This window comes from Corapipo altera, unplaced genomic scaffold, assembly GCF_003945725.1.
Source record: "Corapipo altera isolate COAL_440 unplaced genomic scaffold, ASM394572v1 94, whole genome shotgun sequence".
Classification (NCBI taxonomy): Eukaryota; Metazoa; Chordata; class Aves; order Passeriformes; family Pipridae; genus Corapipo; species Corapipo altera.
The window spans coordinates 2624376-2650333 of record NW_020884950.1 but is presented as its reverse complement, the minus strand read 5'-3'; the positions used below and the strand labels follow the sequence as shown (position 1 = coordinate 2650333).

The following is a 25958-nucleotide window of genomic DNA, read 5'->3' as shown; positions in this document are numbered from 1 at the left end:
TGAAAACACGGGGAATATAGGCTAAATATTTAGTGGAAGACAGAGATTTATGAGATCCAGCTGTCTTCCCTAAGACTTGATGGTTTGCTTTCAAGTGTCATATTTAGTATGTCATTTTTTTTTTCTTCCCTGACCCAAGTAATCCCATCTGCTTTTGTGCATAGTGTAGTGCTGAGAGCATATTCTGAAATTATTTTAAATGTTGTCCCTCTTAGGGTGCATCCCAGCAGGAGGGAATAGGAGGAACCATTGCTCTGCAGTGCAATCTGGTGTGGAGTTCAAAGAATCAGTTTGAGTGCTTTGAGTCTAAAATGCACCGTTCAAAGACGGCCTCCATGAGCTTTGTGCTGTACATAAAATATACTCACTGAGAGGTGGGCTAGGCAGTGGAAATCAGTAGAAATATGGTTTCTCTCTTTAATAGTAACAGAGTCAAGCACAGAGTAAGGGATGAAAAAGCTCTCAGCATAGGTACCTCTGAGGGAAAACAAAGACCTCCTAAGTTCAGCACTGGGCTCTTGGTGCTATTTTTATGTACTTGTCCTGCAGCAAAAATATACACACAACACGAGGGAGATCTCCTAGTGAGCCTACGTGATGGGGATACAAATCAGAGCAAGAACTAATAAACAGCATTTTTTAAAGCTCCGTGGGCCTCAGAAAGATGAAATGTGTGTTACCTCTGTGTACTTAATTTTGGGATTCATTTTGTTTCTTGTTTTGAAAATGAAGGAAAATTTCCCTTGTGAGTAGCTGATTTCATGAAAATACCTGACAGTTTGTGTGGCAAGAGCTTGCAAAAAGCCAAGAGAGCTGGGGGGAAGCACAGATGGAAGGTAGTGCTGTCCTTGTTCATTAAAGGTAAGTGGCTGTATCTCTCTACCTAGAGAATGAGAGACAGTCAGTGACTGGAGAGAAGAGCTGTTGCTAGTGCCTGTACTGTGCCTTATCTCCTCAGCAGATTGGATTTCTGCTTCTTGCAGGCTAAACAAGAAAGTTAAGCAGACCAAAAGCTGCCTGTGGCAGCCTTGGCTGCTCTATTTATAGTCCTTCCCCCTCTTGCTGAAGACTGGCACCTTGCCTCTGCAGCCTGGAGGCTGAAGAGCTGAAGTGTGTTCTAAATAAAATCATAATGCATCAGAGATGTAACGCACAGGGGCCAAATCCTCTGTGACGCAGCAACTGGGAGAGCTCTGGAAAACCCCTGCCTCGCCCAGGGCCAGGGAATGGAATGTGCTACTGAGTTTGGAGTGACCACGTTGAACAAGTGTATCTGCTTGGCAGCTGTCGCTTGTTTCCTGTGCAAAACATCCCTGTGTGCTCATGGAAGAGAAAAATCTGTTTATGGGCAAGGCTGCAGCCAGAATATAAGTACGTGTTTGTGCTTTTTTGGGGGGAGCTTTTGTTTGGTTTTGGTGGTTTGGATTTTTTTTGTTTGTTTTGTTTTGTTTTGGGTTTTTTGTTTTTTGGTTTTGTTTTGTTTTTGTTTTGTTGTTGTTGGTGGTGGTTGGTTGTGGGGTTTTTTTGTTTGTTTAGGGTTGATTTTTTTTTTTCCTTTTTGTTAGCCAGGTGTTGTCCAAATCCCCAACTACTACAAATCAGGTTTGTTTGTTGGTGTTTTGTGGGGTTTTTTTTCCACATCAATATAGTTACTTTTAATTTCACCGTTTGTACCTGTCCTCAGAGATTGCAGCCCTCCAAGGTTTCTGCACATGTATGTAGTCAGTATTTGGCCTACAATATATAGTTTTCATCACAAAAAAAAAAAAAAAAAAAAAGAAATTTAGAGCTTAGCCATGACTTGGATTGAATTTTAAGCAAAGTAAGACAAGTTATAACTCTGTATGGGAAGATACAATACGGTGCCTTCACCTCTCCACAACCACTGATTCTGTTAGGGATATTATGGAACTGGTGCACAGAAGGAAGACAGGGAATTGCATAGAAAAAGAAAGACATCTGTTCTCCAGAGCCAGCAGATACAGCTTGTCAATACAGTTCAGCTCATCTTCCCTAAATTATTGCCATCAAGTAGATTTGATAGCAAACAGGGATTGTTTGGCTAAGATGACTAATTTATAAGTAAGAAGCTATTAACTTGTGGCCTGCATATTCATCACTATAATGAAGATGTCTAAAGTTGGTATTGACAAACTGCCAGAAAAATACATTGATTTACTACTTTTTTTTTCTCCTATTATTAAGCCTGCATTTTCTTACTCCTGATGCTATTACTGCTGAATTTTCAGTAGTCTGCACTCTTGAGCAGAACAACTGCCCACTCCTCAAAGAATGTCCAGACCACAGTCTGTATGTTTAGCGGGTATTTAAAGCCTTCGTGCATGCAAAATATTTTCTAGTAGCAAACCCAAGTCCCAGTACTTTGGGCAAGGGCAGCTGTTGACTCAGGCAGGAGCCAAGAGCTGAATCCCTTGGAGTGCAGTGTAAAGCTGTGGGACTGCCCGTGGCAGTGCAGGTTCAGCCCAGAGGAAAGACCAGGTGGGATTTCTGGGCCAGAGCTATTTGGCAACTTGGTGATGGCCTTGGCCATAGAAGGTTTCCATTCTTTGCTGGTCTTTTTGGGAGGACCTGCTTCCCACAGCACATCCTGCCCTTGCAATTGTACAGCGTCATCCACACAGGACACTTGGAAGTGAGTCAGTTTGCTTGATGGCTGCAAGAGTATCCAGGGTCTCAAGGACAGTGAGGATCTGCCCCATGCTCTGGCCTGCCTCCTCCTCAGCCACCAATGAAGCAATTGGCAGGGAAGTTTTGCAGGATCCTGTGGAAAAGGGGATCACAGCAGAGTACCTCTTCCCTGTAATATGCTTCATTGTGGCAGGAGGCCACCCAAGGCTGATAGACTCTATATTACACCCTGACCTCCTTCTGGGGTGTCCCTGTATGTTACGGAGTGTTTTGATTGTCTGGAGCTTAATGATGGTGATGATGAGATTGAGTCTTTATGGGTAAGAATTGGGAGAAGGCCCATAAGGCAGATATCCTGGTGGGAGTCTGTTATCCAGAATGAAGAGGCAGATGAAACATTTCATAAGCAGCTGGAGAAGTCTCAGAATTGCTACTCCTTGTTCTTATGGAAGACTTCCCAGACATCTGCTGAAAATACAGCAGAGAGGAAACAGTTGAGAAGGTTCCTGAAGTGTGTGGCTGAACAAAGAGCTTTGGCTGGAACTCAGCAAAAAAAAAAAAAAAAAAAAAAAAGGAGAGATTCTGACCTGTGGAAGAAGGAGCAGGCAAATCAAGAGGACTGCAAGGATTTCATGAGGTTATGCAGGGAGAAAATTAGAAGGGCCAAAGCCCAGCTGGAACTTAACTTGGCTACTGCCAGACAATAAAAAATCCTTCTATAAATACATTAACAAAAAATGGAAGGCTAAGGAGAATCTCCATCCTTTATTGGATGCCAGAGGAATCATAGTGACAAAGTATGACGATAAAGGCTGAGGTACTTAATGCCTTTTTTGCCTCAGTCTTTAGTAGAAGACCACAAGTTTTACAAGGAGTAGCTGAGGGTACTAGGGTTGTTAAACCTGAAGAACGCCCAGGGGAGACCTTATTGCTTTCTGCAACTACCTGAAAGGAGGTTGTACTGAGATGAAGGTTGGCTTCTCTCAGGTAACAAGCAATAGGACAAGAGGAAATGGCCTCAAGTTGTGCCAGGGGAGGTTTAGATTGTATATTAGGAAAAATTTCTTCATGGAAAAGATGGTCAGGCATTGGAACAGGCTGCCCAAGGAAGTGGTGGAGTCCTTGGAGGTATTTAAAGGACATGTAGATGTGGTGCTTGGGGACATGGTTTAGTGGTGGTAGACTTGGCAGTGTTGGGTTAATGGTTGGACTCAACGATTTTCAAGGTCTTTTCCATCCTAAACAATTGTATGATTACATGATTCTTAAGAATGGCAGTGAAGCTGAATATTTTTCCTCACTATGAAAAGCCCACCGGCAACATAAATAAAACAAGCACTGGCAAACTCTCCTAGGTTGCTTGGGATTTTAAGGTTATGAAAATTTAAGACATTCTCTGAAGCCAGAGGATGTGTGGCTTGCAGAATGGCAGTAAGGCCCACAGGACTGCACAGCAATCAAGACCTGATGGAACGTTTTCCTGTGGCAGTGGCTCAGAAATAGTAGCTCAACCTGTTTACCAGATTGCATTGTATCAGTTGTCCACTGTCAGACTGACTATTACAGCCTTGCAGCTGAAATTACTTTTTTTTTTCAAGTAAATTATTAGTTAAGTCTCCACATCCCTGCTGCTTCCAGTTCTTTCTTTTACAAGAGGAGGCTGCTTACATTAAAACCCACCAATGGCAAAATTTGTGTTACCTAAAACATCAAGGACCTGATTTTTTTGTGGGAACGTTTGCATCAGCACAAAAATGCTTCTTTATCCTCACTTTGCATAGACATGGATGACTACATGTGACACAAACCTTGAGTTGATCTTGTTCGTGGGATTGCTGGGAAGGCTAAGAGAGTTGTCCCTTCTTGCCTCCATCCCTGTGTCACAAAGCATAGTGGAATCTTGCACCTCTTCTTCTGCTGTTGTAGCTGTTTCTGGTTCTCATTATCCTGGCATGTTGCTCCAGCCTATCTTGCATCTGTCTGACAGGAATTTATTCAACACTAGCTATGTCCTCAGTGTACTAAAGGATTTTTCCTCCTCCTCTCTTCATTTTTTGTCTTTTGCTTATTGTTTCAGGTTTCTTGAAGAGAGACAATCTTCTCAGGAGTATTCCCAGCTTGGAGCACCATGAGGCTCAGGTTTAGAGGCAGCACTGCAGCAACAATGAAAAATAGCAGTAAAAGGCAGGTGCAGCTAATGAAATCCGTTCAGTTCAGTTGCATTCCACGCTAAACCATTTCATTTTTGGTCATCAGTCTTCCTGCAGGGATGACAGAAACTCTCCTTTATGTTTCTTTCTGGCGTAGCTCAACCAGGCAGGACTTTGTGGCCTGTTCAGCAGATGTGAGGGACAGACCCTCCTGCCTTGCAGAAGTGTGTGGTGGCACAGGCCTGTGGCATCTTCATATCCAGCAGTGTTTTCCCTTCCCGACATTCACATTCCCTTCCTCCCACCTCCTGCTGTTGCAGAGTGTATAAGAAACACAAGAGCAGCCACACCGGATTAGGCAAAAGACTCTTCCAGTCCCTTATCCTGCCTCTTCAGGGGCCACGTGCAGATAAATAAATATTAAAAAAAGCCCCTCTGAAATGACAACTACAATTTGGGCCTTAAGTTTAATTTACTACTAAAGTTGTTCTAGGCTTCCTGCTGAAACAAAGTTGGAATACAAAATACATGGTTCTATTGAATTTATGCACAGAAGTTATCAAGTGAGACCAGTGGAATTCTAATGCACTTAAAAATAAACCTCAATTTCTAATACAATTTACTTCTACAATCTTAGTAAGAGAGACAGCTGTAAAAAAATTAAAGCTTTACATACTAATTAGAAGAAATGCAATCTTAGAACAGTATCAGAACAAATACTCTACACATGGTAGATTGCTTTCAATTTATTTCTATAATTTCCATATATAAATGCATATAACCTGATATATAGGGAATAAAGCCTTGTATGTTTAGTAACCAGATATGGTACCCAGCACTTCCCCACATCCTGTCATTTAATCTAGTTGGCATGAACACAAGCTCTTTTGATCTGTACTAACTATCACTATCTCAGTGTAGATCTCATCCTCCCTATCTATGTTAAAAAAGCTTTAATCAGAGGGTTTAAGCCAGTCTTATTGAATTATATTATTTTTCCTCCCTAAAACAAAGTTCCATCAAGCTCAGTTTCCCTCTTTCCATGTACTTTTACATCTGTATTTTGATTAGAAATGTTATGTTTTCATAAGAAAAAAGACTCTGTGTTTAGCAGGTTTAAAGCCATTCTAATTTAATTTGAGTGCAGAAAAAAAGGTATTTCCAGAGCATTTTAACTGAAAGGTGAGTCTAAGTTCACCTGGGCTTAGGCATCCACATATGTTGTCCCTAAATTCAGCAAACTGTATCACAGCATGGAAAATTTTGGATGTTACACTTCTTATCCACTGTCTTAATGTCACTGCTACAGGTTTTTTAGTTCCCGAAGATGTAAGACATCCCTTTGGGTTAGCCTCGAGACTCTCTTCCCCTTCTTACTCTGTAGGTAAGAAAAACAAACCTGACAGCCAGATACCTTGGTCTCTCCTCCTGGGCTCACCATCTGCATCACAATAAATCACCCTAAAATCTCCATCCTTGCCCTCCCTCCCTGCATATGTCTGGTCTCAGCAGAATTCAGGCAGAGGCATAAATTACCACAAAAATGGCATCGAGCCAGGCAGCTGCCTGTCACTGTCCTTTTAGGAATCTTTGCCTTCTGATTTACCACAGGAAACATCTTCCACCGAGGGGGGCAAGTACACATCAGCCAGCAGGTACTGGCGAGCAGATGGATGCTGGTGCTTCGGCTCACTCCTGCTACACCCTCTTCTGGCAGCTTGCTGGTCTGCCCACACATCGGGATTGCAAATTCATCAGATGACACTGCAAAGAAATGGGCCCTCACAAACACAAAATGCCTGTCCCAGAACACCCAAGGTGGCTGAGACCCTTCAGACACAAGTGTGCTACACACACTAACAGCTCTCAAACTGGTCAGCTCGCCCGACCTGGGATTTTAAAAGGTACTGTTTCATACTCTGTTTTTACATGTACTTTGGCCATAACCTGATTTTAAACATGCTAGGCCAAGAACTGTCATGAAACAGTTTGTAGCTCAGGTGACACAGGTGCAGACTAACTCTTGAAACAGTTTAAAATGTGATGCTGTGCAAATTTAGACACTTTAAACATAAGCTACAGACCGACCAGAGGTAAAACAAAATTTCTCAGTGTAGTCTCAAGACAGAGTAGCTATACTCTCATTGACTTAACCCCATGTAAATCTGCACTGGTTTAGTATTTTCAACATGGTTGATGAATCTCTAGAGGTTTAAGGCAGAGACTGACAGACTAAAAGGGAATGTTCTCTGTGTTTGGATGTACTGGCTTCCCAGTAATTGCTAGAAAGGGCTTATGGTGGACACCTGATAAAAGTGTCTGCTTAGAAAGGCTGAATTATTTAATAAAGTGTCTCTGATGCTCTCATTTAGACCCACATTAGAAGGCCAGAAGGAGCGATTAGTGTCAGAGGAAGCTGGACTTGCAGACAAAGCAATTTTAGTGCTTTATTTTCTCCCTTAGGATGACTACAGATGCTTATTGCAACCACCTTTTGCTTTTGGTGTGGTTTAGAGTCTGTATTTTTATCCTGCTAATGATTTATTAACCCTTTTGTTAAAAGTAGCTTCTAGTAACCTGCCTTGTATTCACACCATATTCACAGCATTTTTCTAATATTTACCTTGTCTTCTACATGAGCATCTCCCAAAGCTTTTTCAGTGGCACTATTTCTGGGAGTTGGAGTAGCCACAATTGGTCTGTGCATCATGCTGTGGTGCTTTGCATGATCCAGGCTGTATAATGATTCCAGTGAGGTCAAGACTACAGGGTTTGGCCTCCATATCTGCTCCACAAAGAACATTAACTCCTTGGGAGTCATTATATAGTATGTACAGTTAATGAGATACATCATAATAAAGCAGTAATTAAGTTAAAGATGCCTGTCACTTTGACTACTTTGGAGAAAATATTCATGGTTGTTTTTCTGTTGGTTTGGGAATGATAGAGAAAAATCAATAATCATTCAGAGGCCTCTCAAATGAAATGGCTTCCATTAAGTACCAGATGGCAATATAGCTTTTCTTGGATAGATTTTTGAATAGATATCCATATATAAAATAATAATATATTTTCAGAGTGGCACCAGCATAAACCAATTGAATTATATGAGCTGTATCTCAATCAAATTTTGGCTGGGATAAATGCAAATTCTTAACTCCTCGCTCTCTGCTCTTGAAAACCAAACAATCAGTACAGCCATTTTAAGCAGAATATGAATGCTTATATACCTAATAATCCCCTGCATGAACTGTCTCAAGAAATTCCAAGACTTGTGGTACCAGTGTAGGAACTCCAGTTAACTGAACAAAATTATAAATCTGTAGTAGTCTGGAGCCAGTAGTAGCACATCTATAACAAATGTAAACCAGTAGAAGGAGACAGAGCCACACTGTATGATCAAGAAATACTGAGTGCAACCTGTACTGCATTAATGCTTTACATGGTTACAATCCTCTGCAAACAGAGTTGGCTGAATCTGAACATTGATCAGCATGTGTTGCATTTTCCTTTGATCTTGTAATTGAAACAAAATATTGGGTTTAGGAAATAAGACTCTGGCAACAATTCCTACCTAACATTCGGTAAATCAATTAGTCTATCAGCTTCCCTCCCTGTATTTCCCAACCTGTGACATGTGAATACTGAGGTAAGAATGAACTAAACATATGTTAAGTGTTCTGACATCCTTGTAGGCACTTGGCGCAGTGGAACTGCAAAGTATTATTGTATTTATGAGTGCAGGTCTTGCTAATTCTCTGCTACCCTTCAGGCTTGCATTTCTGACTTTTTTTTGGAAAAAAAAAAAATCTCTCCTAAATTCCCTTTTACCTACACTGCATAATTCTGTAGCTGTACTAGAAAAAATGAACATGAGAAAATAACCAAGAATGTGTTTTTTGAAAATAAGAAATGGTTATGAAAATTCAGCTAAATGTATTGTTATTACCCTAAAATATTAGCAGAGAGTAGGGATGTTATTCCCTACCCCAGTGATTCTACTATCTGTATGTGTCCCACATACAGCTGAAAAATTCTTAAATAATCCCTGTGTTTGCTGCTTTCATAAATACTCCGCTATAAATATATATATTTGTATTGCTTTTTCAGCCCTTTTTGGTTGAAACTGAAAACCTAAACCTCCAAATCTCCTGGAGGAAAAGGAGACGACAAGATGTAAACAAGTAACTACTCCATCTGAAGATCTTTAGATATGCTTCCAACTGGGAGTAGGGAGACTCTTATTTGCAGTTCATACTGATTCAATTAGAATAACACAGGATAGCACTCAGATGTAAGCCAGCTTATTAAAAGGAAGCTCACTTTTGCAGCATTTTAAATTGTACCGAAGGTGCAGGGAGGTGCACTGAAGCTAGACAAGACCCTAAACTTCTACTCCTGTTCCCTTCACAAACACACTTCCACTTTCTCCAGCCTCGTCCTTCTCCAGGCTGGACCTGTTCTTCTCTTCCTCTAGAAACCCTGATACTAGGCAAGCTAGCTCAGCACATTCCCTTCAGGCAACCAGCCACGATTTAATCAGCCACATACACACTCCTGCATAACCTACAGTTGAAAGCAGGCCCTCTTCCCTGAAGCATTCCAGTGATCTTATCTTGATCTGCCTTGGAGGAGACAGGCCAGCTACAAGAAGCTTCAAACAAGACTGTGAATAGAAAGGAGGTGGAAAAAGGTCTTTGGCAAGTAATGGCAGTATTTTTGATGCAGATACTGACTTCTGTTTCACTATTTATCAGAATGTAAATATGTAAAATGCAGATCTTATCTTTGGGAGCCATAGATGTGTTGGTACCATCATCCAGTCAGCCAGCTCTCGAAGTGGAACACTATTACTCCACTGCATTTTGAACCTGGATTTATCTGCTGAAATCTTATAGAATCATAGAATAGTTTGGGTTGGAAGGGACCTTAAAGATCATTTAATTCCAACCCCCCTGCCATAGGTAGGGACACCTTCCACCAGACCAGCTTGCTGAGAGCCCCATCCAACCTGGCCTTGAACACTTCCAGGGATGGGGCACCCACAGCTTCTCTGGGCAACCTGTGCCTCACAACCCTCACAGTCAAGAATTTCTTCCTAATATGCAATCTGAACCCACTCTCTGTCAGTTTGAATCCATTCCCGATTGTTCTCTCACTCCATGTCCATGCAAACAGTCCCTCTCCATCTTTCTCTTAGGCTCCCTTCAGGTACTGGAAGGCCACAATTAGGCCACCCCTAAGCCTTCTCTTCTCTAGGCTCAACAATCCCAATTCCCTCATAGGAGAGGTGCTCTGTCCCTCTAATCATATTGGTGGCCTCCTCTGGACTTAAGGAGAAACACAGTGGAAAACACAACCATTAGAAACCAATCCTCACTCTACGGTGAGGTGAAGATGTGCAGCCTCAGGTAGGAACAGGCACTGATCTCTAGGATGCCTCCTCAGGCAGGAACAGGCACTGATCTCTAGGATGCCTCCGTGTGATGTCTGGCATTTGGGTACCATCTCTAAACTCAGTTTGTGCCTTCCTTTTTCCAGGAAGCAACTGGGAATGCTTGGGAACAACTGGAGACGTGTTGTGCCAGCTGTTTACCTCCTCCACCCAGAGGAGATGGCTGCTGGAAAGCGTGTTTTCTGCCTCAAAAGAGCATCTCCCTCCCCACTGTAGAATCCCAGAAGACAAGGGGCTAACGTTTATGTCTTAAACACTGATAACTGGATGGCTTTGGAGCCAACTGAATCATCAGTTCTGGGGCAAAAATCCTTGTTGTAGTTCCTGGAGATAAGCAGAACACAGTACAGCCCGAGTGCAGGATCAAGATGCCTCAAGATCCCCAAAGCCCTCTGACTCATTTCCAGAAAGGTCTGAAAGAATGGACTGTTTGGATGGCAAATAATTTGCCTAGAAAGCGAGAAACCTCTTCAGGGCAGAGAAACTTGTCCTTAAAAAGCAACTCCCACCAAAGCTGGGCAGTGTCCCCCAGGGCCCTGGACATCCCATCAGCTGGATTGACACTGGAACCAGGACTGGGACTGATTTATCTTTCCTTTTTCTTTCCTTTTTTTTCCCCTATTCTCGTTTTCTTAATTTTTCTTTTGCTTTTATTTTCTCTTTTCATTTTTTCTTCCCTTTTCTTCTTTTTTTCCCTTCCTTTTTCTTTTCTTGTCCTTTTTTTTTCTTCCTTTTTCCTCGTCCTTTTCCTTTTTCCTTCCTTTTCCCTTTCCTTTTTTTTTTTTCTTTCTTTTCTTCTTTTTCTTCAACGGTTGGACTTGATGATCTCAGAGGTCCCTTCCAAGCCGGCTGACTCTATGATTCTTTTTTCCTCTCTTCCATTTTCTTTCTTTTTTTTTATTCTCCCCCTCTAACTCATCTTTCTTTCTTTCCCTTTATTTTATTTTCTTTCCTTTTCTTCTCTTTTTTCTCCCCCCTCTTTAATTCATCTTTCTTTCTCTCTCTCTCTGCTCCCGCTCCCTCCCCATCAATCCACCTCTTCCTCCCTTCCCTTTCGCCCCACCCCGTTATCCCAGCAGCACTGCCGTGCGCTTATACAGTAGCTCAGGGACTGGATTTACACCGATTCCCGCGCCAAGTGTATAATTTTCTGACTGTTCGCGGACCCTCCGACCGCTATCACCCCACTCAGGAACCTCGGGCGCTCCCTTTCCCTGCCGGGTGGCCCGTCACATCCCTCCCCTTTCCCGTATCCCGGTCCCGCCCCGTGGCGTCACCGCCGGGCGCCGGCGCCGCTCCCGTCCCGCTGCCGCTGTTCCAAGTGCCCCAGGCCCCAGGTAAGAGCGGGGAGAGACCCCCGTGTGTGTCCCCCCGGGAGCCTCCCGGGGTCTTAGGGCTTTCCCGAGGCCTTGGCAAAGAGGGAAGCGCGTTGTCGGGAGTCAGGGCCGCTGGTGGCCGCGCACAAGGGGGGGGACACGTGGTGTGCGCTGCTGGTGTTGGTTGTGGGCGTAATGAACGCAGTTTATGGAGTCATGGAATGGTTTGGGTTGGAAGGGTTACCTCAAAGGTCATCCCGTTCCAACCCCCCCGCCATGGGCAGGGACACCTTCCCCTAGACCAGGTTGCCCAGAGCCCCATCCAGCCTGGCCTTGATTGTTTAATGCACGTGGCATTACATGGCTTGACATGTTTTAATGCGTGACTTGCTTACATATCCATGAAAAAGAGAATATGGACCATAGGCTTTGCTTACATACCCAGGAAAAAGAGAATATGGACTATAGGCTTTGCTTACATACCCAGGAAAAAAAGAATATGGACTATAGGCTTTGATTACATATTCATGAAAAAGAGAATGTGGACTACTGGCTTTTGTTTTTTTTTTTTTTAGGCTGTGCTCTAAGCAGTAAATTGTTATATTCCTGTTAAAAATAGACTTGAGGAACCTTGAGACCTTGTTAGCTGTTGTAAGAGGAGTGTTTGTTTCAAGATACAGTTTGCACGTACAGGCCGTGGCTAAAGTAGTTCAGCAGCACTCTTTTGCCCTTAACAGAAAGGTAGGTGGTACTTAAAACTACTAAGCTCGAGTACTTTGTAGCAAAGTAGGTCTTGTTCCAGTTCTCTCATGTTGCTGCAAGGGTGAAAATGTTGCCTTCCTTACACTTTGTAACAGCTTTCTAAAGCTTAGAAGGGACTTTGGCTTGCAAATTAAAATTTACATTATGCCAGTTTAAAGGCCTAATTTCTGAGACAAACAGAAATGGAATATCTGGGTTGTAAAATCAAAATTGAAAGGTATCTGGCACATTTCTTGGTTTTAAAAATATAAAATAACAATCTAAAATACTCAGATATTGCTAATCCCATGGCAGTGTGACCCTTGCTAAAGAAATTAGAAAATACTCAGAAACTTGAAAGTAATTGATAGAATTTTTACGCTTCCTGTTAGAAATGCAGTGCGAAAGTCACACAAACCTTTCAGATAAGTACCTTTTCTCTTTGAAGTGGTTTAAGATTTTCAGAATCACTTTAGAATCATCTGTGATCTGCTTTTCCTCTAAATAATTAAACAGTGCACTGGAATGGTACTGACCACCACAGCTTGTGGTACATGTTGCAACATCAGAGCTGAAAAGGCAGCTGAGAAAGAAGAAACGCAGGTCACTGCTTGAGTGGTGAGAGGGAAGCTTGATATTATTGACTTGAAAGATGGTGCCAAGGGGATGGGATAACAGACTATGAAAGATTTGAGGTCGCAGACTTGATTACCTCTCTCTGAGCTCTTTATATTCACTGTAACCTTTTCTCCATCCTTCATGCAGGCTTGCTGTGAGGCTTTCTGCAGGGCCTTGGTATATGTGACACAGTTATACCATCACACAGTATTTCCCGTGCATGCTTTTCTCTAGAAGTTCCATCACGTTATCAGCTCTTCAATTCCATTTAGAGGACAGTTAGAAGAGATTTTGGTCTTTTTTTTCTTGCGTTAGTGAGATAAGTTCTAAGAAGACAGTGCTTAGAACACAACATCCCACAGTTACTGTGTTATGCTCAACCAAAAAAATGGGTAAATATGCTTTTAATAGTGTCAGAGGCTCATTAAATAGCAAACAGCCAAAATACATTGAGGTCAAAACTGTACAGAGAAGTGCTGCACAAAATGCAAGTAGAGGAAATTGAATTCTGATAGAAGAAAGTGCTTTTTCATGCATTTTAGAACTGGTAGCTAAAGGAAACAAAGCAAGTTGTCAACAGTTTAAAAGAAATAAAAAACTCCTTGGCTTTAATTCTGGATATTTGTGGTGCTGATACTAGTGGAGAGTGGCAGTAAATTTTAGAAGAGGTTGTAAAGTCCATGGTTTGGAGCATACAGGAGCTGCGGACTGGAGGCAGGCTCTTTCCTGCAAATTTGGTAGGACAGAAGTATTCAGTGTTGATTGCTGTCCCCACTGTGTTTAAACTGCTGTTTCCAGGGAGACCATCTTTTGCTGTATGAGAACTTGGTAGCTTCAGTGCAACCAAAAGTGTGTGTTTTAAAGACCAGTTTATACATACAAATTTAGCATCACTTTAGAGCCCCAGCCTTGAACTGAGCTGTTGCAGCATAGTTCTGAGTGTGAGAGCTTTTGTGAAAACCTCTCAGGAAGGAGCATTCTGGACATACCTGAAGAAAGATGGTTTTATCATTGTGCTTACTGATGGGGGTACTGGCAGATTGGAGCTGAACAAGAGCCAGGTTATATTGGTTTTGTTCATAAGAGGAAACGACTTTGCCATCAAAGATGTGGAATCTAGAACAGCTGATTACAGAGAGTAAAAATGTTTTATGAATTGTGAGGATCAAGCTGAAGGTTTACATGAGACGTGGTCTGTGTGGGTATAGATGGGGTTGTGGTGAATGTGGGTTGTTTGAGCCAAGCTGAGATAACTGTTTTCTCATGTGATATCTGCCATGGGCTGAAGTGTAAGAGAGCCTCAAAAATATTATCCCCTCCCTTTAAATTTTAATCTCCTTTTAAGACAGATCAGAATAAACTTTGCAAATCCTTTGAAGCTCAAGAGACTTTTTCTCAGAGGCATCAGCAGGAGCCTGGGGGCTGTGAGCTGCTTTGTAGGATGGCTCTGTGCACATGTTAATGCTGGATCCTGGCTTTAAAGGCAGGGTTAAAAATGATTGCTCAGCTGTTGCCCATTTGTAGTATAGTGCAAATTGCGCACTGGCTGACTACCATGGCTTGAGTTGGGATATTTTTAAGGGGATCAAGGTAAGTCTGTTGGTGTGTGCTTGATATTTCGTAGTAGACCCTTTTACTTCTGCCATGGAAATCTTTCTTTCAAACAAGGTTGTGAGTTGGTGTTGCAAGAGAGCTCTAACTGCACTAGATGTGCTCTCCAGCTGCCCCAAGCTGGCTTGAAAGGCATTAGTAGCAAAACAGTTCTGTGGACACCATGATGACCAGTGGGCAAGTAATTATTTATTATCAGCAGTAATAATGAGTGTCTGTCCCAGATGAGAGCCTTTTGTACTTAGAGTTTTGCAAGTGTGGATTTCTCTACCCAAAAGAGGTTTGTGGCCAAAGAACTGAGTCATGGTCTCTAGGAGCTTTAAAATTAGGATGCTGGTTGTTCTGTTCTACATCCACAGCAGTGAACTACAGTGTCAGAGCAGAAGGGACACCTTTGCTGTGCTTGCACATCCACTGTGTTCACTGCAGGCTGTGAGTCAGAACTCACAAGAAGGAGAACAGTGCCAGTTTTCAGGAGCTGACAGATTTGATTTGTCTTATTGATGTTGCTAATGTGTTTGTTTTGAATTTGAGAGCGGATTTTATATGCCCTGAGCAAAAGGTTTTGGGTTGATTTTGGTTTTGGTTTTCTCTGTGTAATTTGTAAATATCCACGGGAAGAGGGAAAGTCTAATCTGATTTTTGTTAGGTGAATAATCTGAAAAAGCAAAAGATCTGAGCTCAGTATGGAAAGAAGGCCTTCTAGTGCTTAGAGAATATGTAAGAATAAACATGAAGTGTGAAGTGAGTTGCAGTATTTAGAACACCAAATTACTTTTGTCTTAGGTTTGCATGTTACAAAATATTCCAAATACACAAGTTTTATCCTGAACTTGCAATTTTAATTCCAGTTGAAAGCCATGTGCATGACACTAACACTGAGCATGTTTTAATTCTGTCTTAAGGAGTTTCCTATTGCCATGTTGACAGATGCATGTAGCTTCCACTACTTTTCCCATTTGTCTTCAGCAAAATCTCTCATAGAGGTACCCAGGGCCTAATTAGAGTTTATGTCTTTCAGTATGACAGAGTTTAGCTGTGGGGGTGGGCAGGAAGGGAAGTTTGGTTTTGCTTTTTAAGCCAGCTGGCAATTACTTTCTAAGGCTTGTGTTAAAGCACGAGATATATTAAAAAATATTCATAAAAACCACGTGCTTTTATGCAGTTTCTCTTTTTCCTTTACTTACCTTTGTATGCCAGTCATGGGTTTACTTTTCTTAAAAGAGGTCTGCAGTTCTTTTTATTCTTCTGGAAGAGAAATGTAAAGTTGCTAATTGTATTGTGCACAACCATCTGTATTTTGTTTGTTTTTATTTAAAATTCCTTAATACAACATTGAACCTGGTTGTATCTTAGATCAATAGCCACATTATTACTACAGCAAACTGCTTTTGATTGTCACTTGTCTTCTTTATACGGACTGCAGAAGATGGCATATTTTCTCTTTTTCCTTTTCATATTTGTGTCTTTTCTGTGGTTCATTAATAATGTCCGTCCCTTCCCTTTTTGTGGTTCCAGTGTATTTACTTGTTCTGGTTTATATGTTTATTCATATGTTGACTGCAAAGAAAACAAGGTGTTCATTGTTTTCTAAGCATAAGTTTACATAAATGTTTCTGAATAAACGAGAATTTATTTAGAATCTTTCAGAAATTTAAGTATATCCAGAAATTTTCTACCTGTGTGGAAACTCATTTTGTAAAACATTTTTTGACAGACCTAAATGCAATCAATGTATAAATTTTCTCATGAATATGCTTTACCTTTGCAATTTAAAGTCCTTTTTTCCCCTCAAACATATATTTTTGGGGTTTTTTCCCCCCAATAACTACATGGCAGTTTTTGAGCTCAGGGTTAAAAGGCAAAGTTGTTTCTGGTAGATTGATGTTATGAAGTCAGACCACATTTTTCATCACTGTTTTTTTGCCCTTAATCAAAGTAGGCCTCTTCTCTCTTATGTTTATGGGTTGTGAACTTTCCTTTGCATTCTCAAAATGAAAGATCTTGTGAAGTATTACTTTTGTGCACAGAACCACAGGTTATGTGTTCTGCATCTTAAGTGTTACTGCTTGATAATGAAAATGCTGTGTTATTGCCTTTAGAATTCCCCATTATGCACATGCTTATTCAGCAAGATTTTGTCACTTCTTTTATCTGAATATTTCTACTATCATTAATTTTTAAAGTGGGATCTCTGTGCCAAATAAAATCTGGTTGAAAATCAGTAAATTCAAAACAGAAAACCTGCCTAGTAAACATCAACTTCAGGAACTGACTTAAATATTTGCTTGTTCAAAATACATAGAGAAACATCTGAAAAGTTTTGAGGAAGGTTTTGTTAGTGATTTAATAACCGAGACATAACTAGTGAGGGCAGTATAGCCTTTAGGTGTGTGTAGAGAATCACTGAGGTGGTCTCAGTTCCTCCCATCGTTGGCTTGGTCATTCTGCAGGTGTGACTGTGCAACCTGTGTATTAATTTTGGCAGAAACAACTTTGTGGAGTTTCCGGTGTACACGTTTTCTAATGTAGTGTAATTTTACTCTTGTTGGTTTAATGTTATCAGAATTATTTTAGGCTGCCTTACTGTTGGCATGTGCCAGCACTGTGACATATCCTGCTTGGAGATTAGCAATGCTGAAACAACAGTGTAATGAAAAGAGAGAGGTCCCTACACAGCAGGAGTAGGAACTTGCTGGTTCCTGTTGAAATGAGCAGAAAACACAAATTCAACAAGTTCTTCCTCCTCCCTGGGCAGAAGGAGTGGACTTATCAATGAAACCCGTTGAAGTTCAATGCATGTTTTTCCCTTTCCTTGCTAATTGACAGTGTCAAATGAATACTTTGTGATATGGGCACAAACTTAATTTTGTCTGCTTCATAAGACAACAATCAGAGCAAAATGTATCTTGAAGTGTATCTGTTATCTTTCCTTTTATCTTCCTGTTCTTCTGTCTTATTCTTTAGGTCTAGCTTAGTCCAAAAAGAATATCAAATATCCTCTAGTGACTTTATTCTTACAACTGCTGTAAAACAGCTCGAGTTAGTTTTGATAACACATTCCTGCTACAGGCTTTTGTTGGTTGTTTTTTTATTCTTGCTGGTGCTGGATACACTGATAAAGGGAGAGAGCAAAGTTGGAATTTATCACTATGTTCCTGCCTGTCCATCAAATTAAGACCATAGCAGGTTAAGTGCTGCAGTGATTGTAAACTCTGCAGATTATTCTTGGATTGGATTACACCTCTCTCCCTCTATGTGTAAGCGTAGGAAATGTGTATGGGCAGACACCTTCTGACCAAACTTAACTGTACTAATAACTGGAAAAATCTAGTTTCTTTTGTAGCTTTGAGGGTTTTTTTTAATGCTGTATCATATGACTAAACGTTAACAACAAACATTGTTTCTGAACCCTTTTAATCAGTCTAACAAGGGTGATTATAGAGCAGGTGCCCAGGAGAGAATTAAACACATTGTTATCGTAAATGTCAGAAATAATTGTAGTGGTATTTTTTGCCTTTCTGTGGGCAGCATCTTGTAGGTCCAGGTCAGCTTTCTTGCTTAGGTGTGCTGCAGCTGACTGAAATATTATTTACATGTGTGCATTACATGCTGGGGTAGGGAGGGGACCTTCCAGTAGTTGTGGTTGGCATTGTGATTCTGTACTCAGTCTGAAAACCAACTCTGACCAGGATAAACAGTCATGCAGCTGAGTAGGGTTGTAATTCTTAACTATGCAAGCAACAGCAGTGAAACTGGGCTTGTTAATTGGCTGATCATATTTCTGGAATCACACTGGTGTGGTTAAAACTGGAGTTGCAGACAGGCTTGAGTAGCTTCACACTGGTTTTCCTCCCAACCTCCTTCCTTTTTGACTCCAAGAGGCAATATAAATAAAAAGCCTCTCTCACACATACCACGCTCTTGCCAGGAAAAGGGAAAGATAAAATTGTTATCTAAGACAAACTCCATTGATTTGACAGCTGTTTGCTGTTTGCACTGACCGTGTGGCTTTGATGTTCATAGATAAAGTGCAGCCTCTCCAATTCCTGTTCCTGCCCTCTGTACTCAGCAGCTGGGGAGTGGGATTATCACACTCAACCTAAGTAGGAAAGACTGCAGTGATCCAGGTGATCCAGATGCAGCTCACCAAATGGGCAGGAAAATTGCATATTTCTTCTCTTGTTTCCTTAGAACGTTCCAAAAGTTGTTGCTCAATCATAGAAGTTGTAGAAAATAACATAGCCCTAAGTAACATTAAACCCCAAAGATAATACGTGATTTATGATTTGAGAGGAATTAAAGATATTGATTATAAGCCAGCAGGTGGCTTGGCAATAACCAGTGCAATGGTACTATAACTGCTGGGATCAAAAAAAGGCTACTTTGGGATTTATCACATGTTATTTCCCAGTTGGTGTGCATTGATGTGTCTGCAAGATATTCAGAGTATCCTGAAATCCCAGAAGCAACTCAGCTCTGTTACGGGTAGAGTTATATTGCAGATTATAATACCCCATAGAGAATTCAGAAAACTGGATACAGGGTTCACAAGAAGAATTTTTTTTGACCAACTGCTAAATTTAGCATTGGAAGATGTAACTGACCCTGACATAACTGGTGCTGAATAATCACTGTAAAGCTGAAGTAATGTCTGTTCCTAAGACAGGCTGAAGCCATATCCCTGTTTGGTTGGGTTTTTTTTTTTCTCCTGGTGTCCTGCCTGTTGCTTGGTGTAGCTCTTTATATAGTGTGATTTATAGAGCACTTCTTTTAAACAAGCAACTAATTCCTTTCTATCACAGGCCATAAAAGCTAAATACTGTTTTGGGACCATTGCAAGAATAGGTACTACAGTCATGTCATTTGTAGTGCTCCTTCATGCCATTTTGCAGAGCAGTCAGGAGATATCCCTGAAATTACAGGACCTTTTAACTGTGTCACTGTTGACATAGCTTGCTAGAAGTCTTCACAAGTAGGCATTTCTTATAATGTTTAATGAATAAATGCTAATGCTTTGTATTGTAAAATACAGTCTTTTGACTCTGTAGGTGCCTAATGAAAAGGATTATTAGTTTTGTTTCCTCTTTTCAGATGGAAATGTCAGAGGATGATAATAGTTCAGAAGAATACCCCACTGAAATTCATGATTATCTCGCAGCATTTGAAAAATCTCTTGGTTCTGTAGATGAGATGCTGAAGACAATGATGTCCGTTTCCAGGAGCGAGCTTCTGCAAAAGGTAAATAATCTTCCTTTTGAAAACCTTTTCCTTGTTAATACAGGAATACTTGGGAACCTGAAATGAAATAAAAGGGTCTGTTAGGTTTTCAGTAACAAATATGACACTTCCTATCCTTGATACCTACTATTTGAAACACTTACATTTCTAAGATATCCAAATAGTCTTACAAATTAAACACTGAAACACATGCTAGTAAGTGATGATCTTACCAGTGAGTCATTTAGGTAGAGGACATTCTGGCTTATTCCTGACCTTCCTTGAAGTGCATGTGAGTGCTCTTTGATAATGGAGAGGGCACTCACGTTTTTTGTCTCAGACTTCCTCGCAACAAACTTAATGGAACTTTGTGTACCCGGGGGGATATAAAGGTGAACTGACAGCAGTGAGGATTGATCTGATTCTGGAAGTCTAGACTTGCAGAGCCTGAGCTGTCTCCTCTAGGTATGTTATAAGCATAAGTCTCTAAAATGTGGCTTTTTATCAGGGCATAAAGGTACTGCCTGAGAACTTCATACAAACCTCTCTTATCTTTTAACATTTAAAGCCTAACATGTAATTTCTTTCTGTAGGGCAAGAAAAAGCCAGCCCATGAGGGAGCTTCTTTATCCTAAGAGGATTTCTTACACAAATAAATTATGAAGAAAACAGTCTTGAGAACACAGATCTTTTGACAGTATCCATGTTAGAACTAGTGAGCTGTACAATGATATTATCAGAGTTTCTGGAAATCCTGTAGGACTGAAATAATAAATTGACTTTGACAGTCAAGGGGAAAAAAAAAAACCCTCATTACCTTTATTCTTCCTTTGCTTTACATCCCTAAATATTCCAACATGCACTGAACACACAATATAGTGCTAACATTCATTCATTGTATATTCACATTTGAGTTTTTCAGCAATCTTAAGACTTTTTTTTTCTCCCTTCCATTGACAGCAACAGCTATTTTGAATTAAATTATAGTGGAAAAACAGGGACTTATTTCTGACTATGAGAACAGTAGTCCAAGAGCTACATGCCAAGAGATTTTTTTGCTTTTGGCTGTGTGGGACTGTGACATTTAAAATCAGACTGGGAAAATTACAGAATACTTGGAGAGGAGAGAACGGTTCTGTGGTGGCATGGAAATAGGCATAAACATGGTGTCAGTGAACTTGTGCAAAAATGTGCTCCTTCTGTGTGTATTTTTTGACTAATACATTCACAATTATAAAAATCTGTGCATATCTTACTTAAAAATGTGCAAATGTGGTGGTCTTTTTTTTTTCATTCTAGTTAGATCCTCTTGAGCAAGCAAAACTGGATTTGGTTTCGGTGTACACGTTGAATTCCATGTTCTGGGGTAAGTATGTGGTAGGAGGAAAGAGTAGTATTTATGATTGCTATCTGAACACTTAAGACAGCTGCAAACATTAAATAATCATATTTTAGCCAAATAATTAAAAACTCGTGGTTACCTTCTGGACCCACATTATTACCATCCATAAGGTAAATGATGTTGAAACTCCAAATCAAAAATCTGTATTTAGAAAAGCTGACTTTGTACATGCATGAAGATGTTTCTGGTTTTTAGTGGCAACCTTTTCTGTCCTTTTAAGGGCAGAAAGTTTAATCATGTTAGTTATTCAGGGAGTTTTTAGTTGCAACATTTGATGATAATAGTTTGCCAGATACTTAACAACATAGTTAACTTCAATTCTTAGTAATGATTTTATGTGGAAACTACAGTTTTCCTATGTGACTGCTTGACTGGGCCCTCAGTCATGGCAGACTTCAGTTTCAAAAAAATCATGTTTTTTCTTGTAGTATACTTGGCTACTCAGGGAATCAATCCAAAGGAACATCCAGTGAAACAAGAACTGGTAAGTTCTTTACACTGCATGCATCTTGCTCAGGACGTTTAGCCCATATAGAAGTTAAGAAATGTTTATATCTACATTTAATATTGATATGTTGCTATAATAGCATACATATGCTACATGGTGTTATATAACTATTTATGTACCCTGCTGGGCTCTCTAAATTAAGAAAGTAATATTTTTAGTTCCAAACAGTACTGTTTAAAGTAAAGTTGTAGGGTCTGCTGAAATGAGAAAAAAACAAGATGATGAATGATATCATCTTATCTTGTCTTTTTTTCTACCTTTGTTTAAGAATTGGGTTCTGAACAGAGCAGCTTTTCACTTGTATCTGTTAAATGGAAAAATGTTACATGTCTGATAATAATTTATAACTTCCAGTATGGCATTTTTTTTCTTATAAATACTTGGAATCATGTTAATCTCTGAGACTGCCTTTTCTTACTTTTGTATGACTCTAAAAGTAGAGTGTGGGTGATTTACTGGCAAAGACGGGAAAGAGCCCCCCCCCCTCCCCCTTCCAAGTCCTCCATTAATTCATTTTCTCAGCAGTAAAGAATCCAGTTCAGCAACAAAGCTAAAAGCTTTTTTGGCACCAGTTGTATGTGTATTGTCCAGTAACTCTGCATTAGTGACATATTTACAACGTATAATAAATCTTTTAGGTTTGTCTTTATGTTCCATTTAGATGCATGACTACAGTGTAGAAGGCCGGCTATCTCGAAAATTCTGCTGACTTAAAATATCAAATCATTTTAGCCTGAAGAAAAAATAGAAATCAAAACTTCTTGCTACCCATTTTAATTCCTGTGTATAAATGGAAATATTAAATCCAGGCCATCGTGAAATACTCACCTTAAATGTAATCCTTACATAACCAGTGGAATGGGAGATAGGGCTGCAAAGTGTGGAAAGCCAACCTGAATAACAAGAATATTTCTATTTTTAATTTTGTGAGGTTTTCAGTAGTCTAGACTGTATCGTCTTAAAAAAAATACGTCAGTTAATATTTCATGAGCTTTCAGTCAGTTTCTTGTTCCTCCTATGTTATATAGTGTCTGAATATTTTGTTAATTTAATGATACTAAAAAATTTTATCTCTTCTGCTGTGGATATTTTATGCTGGTATTTTACTTCACAACTGCCAGTCGTTTTAACTCCAAAGAATGAGTGAATTATCACAGCCTAGATTCTTATCCAGCTCTCTTTTCCTTTTGCAAGCTCCAAGGTGAATGAATGCACATTCCTGCCTTCCAAGAGCATTGTGATGTTCTTATTCATGTGGAAAAGGAATTAAAAAAGAGTGTTCTGTCAGGATTCTTTTGTTTTTACAATTGCTCTCCTTGTGTAGATACAGGAATTCAAACTGTATTAATAAAACTCACATTCAGGCTATCAGAATTCATTTCTTTTGTCACACTGACATTTTTTCAGCTCCTTTTTCCCATGTTGATACATGCAGGTTTGCCATCTGTTCTCATTAGCCACCTCAGCCACCAAAGAAATATTACAGTCGATCATGATTTCAGACCCTGTAAAGCCCTCCTCGTTAAAGCTGTGGTTTTGCTACAGCCAGGGAGGCCAAGTTTTTGACGGTTGCTTATAATGGTCACTGAACAATTGAAAATCAGATTCTGTAGTGTAGGTCTTGTAGCTTTTGTTCCAGATCCAGAGGTGGTGGTGGCTGTGTGAGAAATGTGTGGATCACAGATCAACATTTATTTTAGCAGTAGCCATAAATGTTCTGTTAATCCACATTTATAAATCAGGTAAAGGGCTACATATCTGTGTAGATATATGTTACTGTTGTTTATATTACATTAACACCTAAAGGCCCTACACTTGAAGGCTGTATTAGGCTAAATATGTGGACATGAAATCAAAAGTCAACCAAACTGTTAAATTTTTTACTGAGTTACTGTAAGTGTCCTCTCTAGTCAGTGAAGAGAAGCAGGCACTTAACAGAGGGGGATTTCCATCTTAGGGGGGTTAATTTTCTCTAATTTTCTTAATTTATTTCAGGAGTAGATGAGGATGAGTAGACAGAGAAATGAGATTGTAAAACTGGGAGGGTATACTTGGGTGGGGCTAAGTCCAAGCCATGTGTTGTTCAAAAAAACTCCACGTAGACACCAAATGACTATGGTGGGCAAAGATGGCAAGAAAGTATCCCCTCGATTTATGGAATGGCATTGGAAACAGGCTGTTTCTGTTATTTATGGTCACAAAAGAAGCTTCTGGTACAGCTGGAAATTCTTCAGGCTGCCCTAAATAAGTTCATTGGTAAGTCCCCTTGACCATTTCAGGATCTTAAGCCATAGACTTCTGTGTAGTTGTGTGTGTAATGCTTGTAACATCTTTCTGACTTTGCTTGGACATGGTGAATGTATTTTTCTTTTTGTAGACAGTAGGCAGTATATTTCATCTATAAATCTGTCATATCTAAATATTATTTTACCATCTTTATGTAGGCCAAACTGAGTTCAGTAATTTATTTTCCAACTTTGCTTGCAAGAACAGTTCTCATTTCAGTGTAGATTAGATGCAGTCTTCATGTCTGTAGGACACTGTGTTCCTGTTACAGTGGATGTCACGCAGGTGGTATGGCAGGTACCTGTGATGGACAGTTTGCTAAAGGGGATGTCTCAAGTTTGCAAAGAGCCTGGTATATTTATTTAAATGATGCTATTCTTCTGGGTATTATAGAAGTGTACAGTGTGGAGAACTTTTACACATAAATTCATTTTAGCTGCAATCTTGGAAGAATGGTTTGAAATATACTTTTCCTTTTTCTTTTTTTTTTCTCCCTAGGAGAGAATAAGAACGTACATGAACAAGGTCAAAGAAATAACAGACAAGAAAAAGGCATCCAGACTCGATAAAGGAGCTGCTTCTAGATTTGTAAAAAATGCACTTTGGGAACCAAATGCAAAAAATGAACATAGTTCCAAAACTCCTGCTAAAGGAAAAAAGAGAAAGAAGGACTAAATCTTGGTTTTATACAAGTTAGAGACACCTAGTACTTATTTTGAATTGCTTTGCATACTGCATGCGCCTCATGGAGGTGCTGTATAACAGATTAAGTTATACTTAAGAATTTTACAGGACAGTATTTTGTCCAGAACACTTGTCACTGAGGCAATTGCATTGAATGTGTATCTAAAAGTGCCATTGGGTGCATGTTTGAGTGACATCTCATTATCCAAATGATAAAGACCTGACATACACTTGCTGGTAATAAATACTAGTGATGTTTTGCTTATAATACCTGTGAATTACATTTTTTTTTTTTTACTACTGAATGATTTATTGATACTTTTTTATATGTCCTTAATCTCCTGAATATTAAAATGTTTCAAACAATGCCATCCTGTCTATGGTGTTTATGAAAGAGCATTGTGTGAAATGCTGTGTTTGTAGAGTTTTGTAAGGTTTATTCACCGTGTTAAACTGTTTCCTTTTCAACTTCTGAACTTGAACTTATGCCATATTCCCTTACTTCTGTTCCATCTGAGAAAACAGAGCTTCAAGGGCCACAAGCAAACAGCCTAGATTCCATTCTAAGCCCCCATGTCTAGTCAATGGAAAAATTAGATATCCCCTAAGGGCAGTTTGTAGGGTCCAAAAAAAGGAGCAGGCTGGGGACAGCTATTAGGAAACAGCACATGCAGAAACTTGATTGGAATTTTGGCCGCAGTGCTCATCCCTTACTGCTGATGCTCTGAGAAATGTACTCTGTGGTGGTAGGATTGTGGTCATCCATTGGTGTTTCTCAAATTTTTATCAGGGAAAATGTCCTCTGGTGCAGTAAAAACCACTGCTCTTTCTTGCAAACACTGTATTTTTCCTCAAAGTGTGAAGCTTAGCCCTTTAGGAAAGGAGGTGTGATAGGTGGGTTTTAGTTCTCAATACACTGCAATGCAAAGCTCAATTATCTGCCTAAAAGCTGTTTGACAATTAGCAGTACCCTTATGATGGAAAAATAAAACAGTTTAGTTCACAGAAATGCAGTTTGGGTAGCAGTCCACAAAAGTGGTTTGGAAATGTTAAAGACTAAATGATAAGAATGAAGAATCCAGTATAGCTGCAAGCTGGATGATGTGCAGCGGATGGTTACTGTCCTCACAGCATTGTACTGCAGCTGTGCAGTGCAGAATGTGGGCTAAGTTGAATTGGGTACTAAAATGAAGGTTCTTCTCTCCCTGATTATCTAAAAATGTATATTTGAAAGTATAAGTTCATTGACAAGTTTATTAAACACATAGCATGTCTCTAGAATTTACATGTTCCTGTTTATGATAGACTGAATAAATAG

The 25958-nt window shown here is 40.0% G+C and overlaps 1 protein-coding gene across 4 annotated transcripts; it reads left to right on the top strand.

Moving 5' to 3' along the window:
* The first annotated feature begins 1256 nt into the window (after positions 1-1256).
* Positions 1257-25009, top strand: C1D (C1D nuclear receptor corepressor). Of its 4 annotated transcripts, XM_027663047.1 has the most exons (6): positions 1257-1371; positions 18567-18670; positions 19635-19781; positions 21060-21126; positions 21591-21646; positions 24455-24908. In XM_027663047.1, exons 3-6 carry the CDS (start codon positions 19635-19637, stop codon positions 24629-24631), a joined length of 447 nt encoding a protein of 148 aa, XP_027518848.1. In that variant the 5' UTR covers positions 1257-1371; positions 18567-18670; the 3' UTR covers positions 24632-24908. The 4 variants fall into 4 exon arrangements, with proteins under 4 accessions (XP_027518848.1, XP_027518846.1, XP_027518847.1 ...); XM_027663045.1 differs by lacking the exons at positions 1257-1371; positions 18567-18670 and adding an exon at positions 6559-6703 and having other exon boundaries at positions 19702-19781; positions 24455-25009; XM_027663046.1 differs by lacking the exons at positions 1257-1371; positions 18567-18670 and adding an exon at positions 11512-11591.
* The last annotated feature ends 949 nt before the right edge of the window (positions 25010-25958 follow it).